The 8,919-nt window shown below is 37.2% G+C and overlaps 1 protein-coding gene across 4 annotated transcripts; it reads left to right on the top strand.

Moving 5' to 3' along the window:
* The first annotated feature begins 1,196 nt into the window (after positions 1 to 1,196).
* LOC110767520 (uncharacterized protein At4g26450) lies at positions 1,197 to 6,135 on the top strand. Of its 4 annotated transcripts, none has more exons than XR_015836620.1 (5): positions 1,197 to 3,645; positions 3,909 to 4,098; positions 4,303 to 4,381; positions 5,432 to 5,524; positions 5,818 to 6,135. XR_015836620.1 is itself a non-coding variant. In XM_088255103.1 (5 exons), exons 1-4 carry the CDS (start codon positions 1,697 to 1,699, stop codon positions 5,485 to 5,487), a joined length of 2,250 nt encoding a protein of 749 aa, XP_088111229.1. In that variant the 5' UTR covers positions 1,198 to 1,696; the 3' UTR covers positions 5,488 to 5,524; positions 5,818 to 6,135. The 4 variants fall into 4 exon arrangements, 3 of the variants coding, with proteins under 3 accessions (XP_021826777.1, XP_088111229.1, XP_021826776.1); XM_088255103.1 differs by having other exon boundaries at positions 1,198 to 3,645; positions 4,303 to 4,357; XM_021971085.2 differs by lacking the exon at positions 5,818 to 6,135 and having other exon boundaries at positions 5,432 to 5,749.
* The last annotated feature ends 2,784 nt before the right edge of the window (positions 6,136 to 8,919 follow it).

The following is an 8,919-nucleotide window of genomic DNA, read 5'->3' on the forward strand; positions in this document are numbered from 1 at the left end:
CGGTTTAGGGTTTATATAAGTTAATAGTGATCATAATTAAGGAAAGTAATGTTCTTGAAATAAATCCGAATAAGTTCATGAATTGCTACACGTGAAACCAATAGCATATGAATCACTAGCTCGACTAAAGAGCACATAACAGGCAAACTCATGAAAAGAATCCTTCTGACACGCACCATGGGTATGCATGCAAAGCATCCAGAACTTGTAAGAGTGGCAAAATACTATATCAACTTCTAGGGTTGACAGATGAAATACAAGATGTTTTGAAGAGAGTTGAGGAAAGGCTAAGGCCAGATTTAAGTCGTGATGAGTTTATCAAGTGTTGGCGGAAAATCAATCTTCAAGGTCTTAATCTTTCTGGCCTTGATCTTTCAAATTTAGACTTGTCACAAATGGACTTTACGAAAGCATGCCTGAAAGATGTGTATTTTGCATCTACAAATCTTACAAATGCGAAATTCAAATATGTGGATGCTGTGGGTGCAGATCTTTGATCATGCAATTTTGTATGGTAGTTGTTTCTCTGGAGCAGATCTGCTTCTTTTGTTGACTCAGCCTTGATGGGTTGTGGATTTAACGGGGCACAAATGTATGAGGCATCACTACGCAATCATGCTCTTGCATACGTTGATCTAGATGAAGCTTTTGTTTTTCTACTATTTTTAATTAGCAGGTTTGGCAAGTGGGTGGGCTTTTCTTTTGGGTTTTATGGTATGGGCACGTTTTGGGCCGTTGAAAATTCTAATTTGTTTTTTTGGTAAATTGTCAAATTTTGTAAATGACATTAAAGAAATTGTGAAATGACGCCTATTTTGGTGGAAATTAAACTCGGGAATTTGATGCTCCAATTAAATTCTCGATTTTTAGTTAAATTTCAAATTATTTTCCCTAACCCAAATAAGGATAAAGAATTGGTTACATGCTTCTAATTTCGGTCATTGAATTGCATTTAAGAGACAACTAACATATTTAATGAATGCAATCCAACGGCTAAGATTAGAAGTATGTAACCACTTCTTAACATAAAATACTTATTAGAGAATCTCCTCCAAGACTAATATCTGCAGCGCCGTATTGAAATAAAATATGTTTTTTTTTTTTGGGGCCGATTTAAAGAAAATGGTTAAAATGACGGTATTGCGGACGTGAGGTAGAGGCAATTACGGATTATATAATTTAATTTTCATCCCTTATTCCCTTTCTTCCTAAAAGTAAATAACTAAAAATCAAACCTGCTCTGCTGATCGCCAAAAAATTGACTGATAAACAAGCTCGGCCAACATTTCATTGCAAAAAGGGGGAAAATGGAGGGAGCTAGGTTCTCAGATTGAGATTGGGAATTTGAGGTGGATCTGCAATTGAAAACTCCGTGATACGAATTTGGGAGCTGGATGGATCGAATCAAATTCGATTTTCCAAAATCTAGAAAGTAAGGTCAGAATTTCAGCTGTTCCTCCCGAGAGACAAATCTGTTCTTCTAAATTTTAAATTTCGAATCTTTGGTATGAAAATTTGGAAAGATCGAAACAAAGAGAGGCAATTTTTAGGTATTACGCTTTGGATGAACAGCTGTTGGTAGGTGGGTAGCGGTACCTGAAACCCACAAGAACACTCTTTTCGGCGATGCACTGAATTTGTAGCTTAATTTTCAAAGAATTCATCTTTCATTTGTATTTTAATCCAAAAATAAAATATGCATGCCCGGCATCGCAATCCTGGAAATGGGTACAGGTCCAATTCCATGGGTATGGGGATGGGCATGGCTCCCAATTCTCGGATCTCCCCAGAGACTTCTCTGAGGGGCCATGGCTTTTACAGCTCCGAACACCGAAACTTCAATCGCGGTTTTGGCCGCCCCAAATCTTTCCAGCCGCCTCCAGCTCCACCGCCTCCGCCTCCAGGTCCGCCCCGCAAAGGCGACATCTTTATGGAGGCGGGGCGCCTTGCCGCTGAGTATTTGGTATCTCAGGGGCTGCTGTCTCCGAATGCGCTCTCCGCTAAATGGCAGAATACTAGTTTAAAGAAGCAAGTGGGGGAGTTTCAGGAGGCTGACCATTTGCAAATTGCATCAGAAGGCCGGACTTCGGCTCTTGCTCGGTTGGGGAATTCGGTTTCGGATGGAGGGTCAAGAAGGGGAAGGTTTGGTGTTGATGAATTTAGCAGCAACACAAGGAATCATTTCAAGGGAAAGAGGAGAAATGGGGCTGGATCATATCGGGGTGGTTATGGCTCGGATTGGGGACGAGACTATGGCAGGAGTGGTTCCTTCTCGGATAGACATAGTAGGGCTTCCTCTGATAGGGAGGGTGATGAAGGTTCTGTTTCTGGACACCATGAGGAGCAGAAACTCAGTAAAGATGCTGGTAATAATGCATTGCAACAAAACTCCAGTCCAAGCGAGTTGAGGCCCAGGAGTGAGGATGCAGTGGATTCGGAATCTAAATTGAACAAGGGCCGATACCCAGATGATGATATGAGTTCAAAGCCAAGTTCTTCTGGAGCTTGGAAAGATGGTCCAAATGAAACTGATGAAGTTGGTGAGGAACCTGCCAAGGTATCGGATAAAGAGATGAAGGATCAAGATTGTGCCAACAATGAGGAAACTGAGAAACAAAGTGTTTCGGAGAACTTACTGATGCAGCTTGGTGCTGCAGAAGCCGAGGGTGAGGGTGATTCCTCAGGCAAGAATGGGACTGACTTGCTAACACTGTGCAAATTTGCCAAGGTGCCCACTAGAATCCGCTCATCATTGACGCACAGGGGTCCAAAGGTTGATGATCCACTTCCAAATACCCAAGAGGGGACCACCTCTGACGCTGGCATCGAACACAAAGAATGTCAAGCTTTAGTTGAAAACGGTTCCGTTGATGTTTCTTTAGGTACCACACTATTAGATAAAACTCATTATGATAATTGTCTCAACCCTGAAACTTCTAAAGCTCAGTCCAGTCATTCTACTGAAAATTTGGTAGAATCAGGTCCTGAATATGGTAGTATTGAGCAGAACAGATATGCAAGGTCCCAGTCTTTGCCAGGTAGAGCTTTTGTAAATGTGCAAGAATCAACTCAGGGACCTGTAGGGCTTAGGAGTTCCAGCTTTGTAGTTAAGGAAAGAGGTGAGAAAAGGGTTTTAGAAGAACATGATCAGCTGGAGGAAGCCAAAAAACCAAGACAATGGCTTCCTTACATGGTTACAGAGGCAGATGGTTGTTTCGAGCTTTCAAACTTGAGTGAAAAGAAAGTAAATTCACTGGAAGAAAACGTTTCTGGTGAGAAATTGATTATAGCTGTTGATCAGGAGAGCTCAGTGATGAATGAATCCCAATCCCAAAAAGATGGAGGTGAAGCCTGCATTGAGTTTGCGCAAGAAAAGAAGCTTTTTCCGGATTCATTCAAGATCTGCGACCTTAATCTCATGGGGGTTTGTGATGCACATGAGAATCGTGATACTGATATAGATTATCAGGTTGTTTCTGGAATGAAGAAAAAAATAGCTCCTGTTGATGTTGACTTATCAATGAATAACTCCAATGTGTCTGGTGAGAACAGTAGACACACTGTCAATGTTAAAGAGATTGAAGTCATTGATTTAGAAAATGACTCTATCCAAGAAAACAAGGCCTTCAATGGTGCAGAAAGAAAGTAAGTTTATCCTATTAGCATTCAACTTCATGAAATTGATATGATTTTCTATTTGGATAATAATATGGTAAAACCTTGCTTCCCATAAAAGAAAAAACGTTGTAAAACTTGCACTACTTTTGTTGTCAGTTTGGCTCTCTCCATTTATATTTAAGTGCTTTGTGAACTGCAGCTGATAGTTTTTTCTTTGTTAGTCTTTTGTTTTTTCCTAATTTCTTTGACATGTATTTTTCTTTTTGATCTAATTTTGTTTCAATACACAGGACACAGACTGAATTTACTCCTCTGGAGGGCTTTCCTAACCATGCACAGAATACTAGTGATATCCCTGATGTTCAAGATGGTTATGGACTTATGATCTCAGAATTGCTGGGAAACGATTTCCCAAATTGTTCTTCAGTACCAGAGGATCTTAATTCAATGCATAACGAAATTGGCCTTCATAATGGAGAGGTACTGTCATTAATTCAATGCATAATGCCTGGTGGTTATTTGATCTGAAATGCATATAAATGGATTACTTGAATTTATACATCTATACGCATCATAATTGTTCCCATTTGGCTTATGTCTTGTGATGGAAATGCATTGCTATGAGCATATGTCTCACATGTTAAACAACTGATGTTTCTCCTTTTGTTTGACCGATTGTTTCAGGAGACTCTTGCCGATGATGATTCAATATATATGGCTCTTGGAGAAATACCATTAAGTATGCCACATTTTTAATACACTGGTTTGTTTTCTAATGAATCTCAAATGTCAAGTTCTGTCTGAGTGATGTTTGGATTATTGGTGTGGATGGGTGTGTTAGAACATTTATATGGTAGTGTGCTTTTAGCTATCACATGCCTTGTACCAACTACCAGCAAGTTAGTGCACAAATTTCCATATATTTAATCAATTTTGACAGCTTTTGGTCATCCTAGAATGGGTGGAAGCAAAGGAAATGCTCAATAAGTAACCTAAGCTGTTCCTTTCAACTCGTTATATGTGTTTGAATATGTTGCACCGGACTTGAATATGAGATGGGAATTGTAAATTAGTGATACTAGATGTAACTCGAACAAGTTTTGCTCCAAAAGAACCTAAATTAAAATGAGAAAAACAAGAATGAGTTGCTTGAGGTAACTAATAGTCTGTAATATATGTTTGCTTTTATACTATTTCCTTCAGTTTTGCAACCTTCTGGACGAACGCAGAATCCAATTGATTAAAGCACGAAACTTCTTTTCATAGGAAAACAATTTTGTCTACCATTATTTATCTGTAGATTTTCTCAAATCTGATAGGGGTGCAGGTGTAACCATTAAACCTTGGTAAAGTTGTTTCAGTTCCATTTAAAATTCATTGAAGAAACTCAAAAATATTACCCATGAGTGAGTTACATAAAACACATATAGATATTTAAATGTTAGGTTGCTAGTAGTAATTTAAAGGGAAATGGCTACTAGGTTTTTATCATTATAGTATAGCAACCCTGTAGTAGAGTTCGAAATGAGGAAGCTATTACGCAAAATGACTGAAAGGTAGGGGTTATTGATTAGTGTGAATACGACCTTTTTTGTCGGAGAAAAGTCCTAGGTTGCAGCAAATTTTGCAACAAGGATCTGAAGAAGTACTGATTTATGGGTTTTCACTATCTTAAAAAATTAGGAAGCGTAATTATTGCAATTTGTTGTGTGATGCATTTACCTTTAATGGTATTTTTGGCTCTTCAACTTTATACTATTTCTCCAATCCTTTATTTTGCTTGTCTAACAATACTTCTTAAACACTTATGCAGCCTTTTTGAGGCCCTGGGAGCAGCCAACCCCGCAGGAGTATGAGAAGCCCTTTTGATCCAGCCAATCATAAAATTTCTCAGATGTATAATTCGGTATGCTTAGTATTGGTCATTGTGGGTTCTTTTGTCCTATCACCTCTATTAAGTGGCAACCTTGCTTTGATTGAATTTTTTTTTTTTTCACTTATTAAGGGTGCAAGTAAATCTCTTCTTGTAGGATGTTTAAGGATGTTGAATGATGTTAATTCTCTGTTACACCTTGTTCTTACATGAAACATGTTAATCATGTTGATTGGCAGTAGTGGTTGCCATCTGTTACTTGTCTGTTTTCGGTTCCTCAGTGACTTTACACATAGATCTTACACCTTGTTCATATTGATTGGCAGAAATGGTTGAACTCATTTGGTACCTTCTTTCCTCGCTGACTTAACAAATGCAAATCATGCTAGGGTTAGGTGTTACACACACAGAGTAATATTACATGGTAAATATTGAAGACAGATAATCCATGACATTGTGGTGATTGGAAGTCCGTTATATGACTACTGGGATCTTAACCATTTCAACACCCCGCACATTAGGGTTTTTAGCTCAGGTAAACTAGTTTGTTTGCAAATCTTCAAATCTTCATATTTTTCCTTTGTTCGAAGGGATTCATTGTCGAGATAATTTGTAAAAGGTTTGCACGACTTGTTTTGAGTTGTGATGGGAGAGTCTCTATTGTTGCATTGGTGTTTGATAACCCTATAATATGTCTGGTTTTGAACATTTTGTAGCATGGCTCATAGTGGCCATAAGAAAAAGTGTTCCTTGAACTTTCATTTCCTCTAGTTCTTTCAAGAACCCAAATTTCATTGTGTTTTCTAGAGAAGCTACAATCCTGCTCAACTGAACATGCTGTCCTTGAGTGGACAGATTCCACAACTTCTTAGGAGAAATATCTCATTCTGCCATCTTGATATGGAGCACATAGAGAGATAGAGACTACATCATACCTTTATCTTATTTCTTACATTTCTTTTGGTTTTCAATTTGAAAATTTTGCTTTTTCAATAAAAAAATTGGCCTTTGAATATGATAAAATCTAGAGGTGTGAGTTGTTTGAGAATGGATGAGAACTGCTATGCTGAATAACTGATATTGCTTCCTCAAGTTCACACGCCTGAAAGTCCCTAGAAAGAGAGAGTTTATGAAATTCACATATAAAGTTGCTGTTGTAGGTCAAAATTTTTGGTCCAATCAGAAAAATTCTATTCAATATTATTTTGGTTAGTCGGCTTGGACAAAAAATAATTAGAAAGATCCATCATTTGGCATACATAATAACTTTTCATGGCACTCTTTTCTCAGCTTCCATATCCTTGTAGTTGGTGTTTGATGCTTGGAGAAGGAGATTGGTTTCCTTCTTCCCAAACCAGCAACATGCATGGCATTGGCATTTGCATCGCAGTTTTCATTGGATAAAAGCAGAGTTGGAAAATGTGCAAAATATCTCTCATGATTTTTGTTGGTGCATGTGGTTTGTCCAATAATTCCATATTATTTAACCCAAAAATGAAAAACCAAATTGAAACTTGGACATTCCATGGTATTGGACTTATAAGATATAAAATAAAGGAAAATAATTCTCTTCCTCCAGTGTAAGTAGGTATAATTTTTGCACATGTGTCGAACTTTGATTTCCAGAAAATGATGAATACGATTAACTTGATTATCTAACACAAGTTTACTTTCTTGAACTAATATTTGTTTTTTCTTTTTCAGAATTGTAGATATTTTCATTTCTAAGATTGAATAAGCCATGCAAACAAACAAAAAAAACTGAAAATTCATTAAATAATAGGATAAAGTAAATTATGGTGTGGACAGCCATCATGTTGAAGTACATGAAATTCTGTTTGAGAGTCAAAATTAGTACGGATATATGGTACACAGTACTTGCTTCCGCAATTCTCTGTTATGATAAGATGAGATGGTATGGTATGGTATGGCTTCATTCATACATGATGACGTAAAAGATTATATAACTGTCAAAGAGTGCACAGTACTCCTAAATTTAGATCTCCAATTTAAAATAAAGGCGGACCATCCATACATCTCTCCATTATGAAAAAAGGGAGAATGACAGAAGCCTCGGCAAGTTTTCTCCTCCAAATCGGGGGTGGTGTGGTCGAAATTCTTCGGTCCGGCAGATTGACCGGCGTCAAGGGACCTCTGCATTAGGGTTAGAGTAAATAATCAAATAATCAGACGTAGCAAATCAATATTGGTAAATTGTAACATTTTGTAGTAAATTAAGTTGTAAATTTGTTGGCACTTTTCACATAATTCATCTTAGAATTTGTCCCAATTAGGGTTTTTATTCTTTTTTTGTGGTATATATATATATATAGAAGAGGGCATAATTGCAGGTCCATGTCAAGTTTCCAATGGCAGGCGTGGCTTGGACTATTTCTTGTCATGGAGGGGGAAAAAAAACTTGCATCATTACGTTAAAAGACCACTTTAGATAATGACTTAATATTCTTCATTGTGTTCGTGTTTCCCACAATTTCCTCCACTACTTCAAATGAAATAAATTAATAATTAATTATCTCTACTTTTGATTAATTATTTTGATTTATTAATTATTAGTTTGCTGACTTTGATTTTTGTTATTTTTAAGCTTTTCCACATGGACCATTTCACGTTCATTTCAAAAGCAGAGAAATGTAAGCTACCTTATACGACGCCGTTTCTACTTGCTGGCCCATGTCATGTGGAGCTTGGATCGGATGCGAGAAGAGGGTCCGAGTCCTCCGACAGGCAGACAACGTTAAACAAAGTACACGTGGCCTATTTTATAACGTCAAAAAAACATATAATCATACCCTTATGTGTTGCGGGACCCACTTGATTGGAATTAACACTAGACATCTAAACCGTTCCATCGCTTTCCATTTGCATTCTAATTTTCTTGATTTTACTGCCTAATCACCTTTTCTCTTCTAATCAATTTCAATTTACACCAGTGAAACAGTAAATATGTAAAACTCTCTCCAATGGGTAACTAGAATTGTTAGTCTTCAATTCATACCCACCAAATTGTAAGAAAGCATTTACTCATCATTTGTAGTAATGTTAATTCTCGTTGGATGATAAGTATGATTGAATCTACTTTATGTACGAATTTAAAAGTTAAACTCATACATCGGCAATTCACCCGGTGGTTACGCTCATCACCATTTTAAAATGGTTATAGCAAAACTGTTCTCAATGGACAAACAACAATTGGAATGAACAATTCTACTTCATATATAGTTCCACTCACCTAACCATCTATTTCTAGGAGCGTATATTCTCTAACAGTCATTATATTAGTAATGCTCACTCGCTATTTATAACTATTTATCTCGTCTAATCGTCTAACATGCTATGTTATTAGATTGTACATCAAAAACTAACAGGCTTATATACAATGGAGCACCTTTGCCGACATCAACCCAAAA

Source organism: Prunus avium, chromosome 6, assembly GCF_965620075.1.
Source record: "Prunus avium chromosome 6, drPruAviu1.hap1.1, whole genome shotgun sequence".
In the NCBI taxonomy this organism is placed as follows: Eukaryota; Viridiplantae; Streptophyta; class Magnoliopsida; order Rosales; family Rosaceae; genus Prunus; species Prunus avium.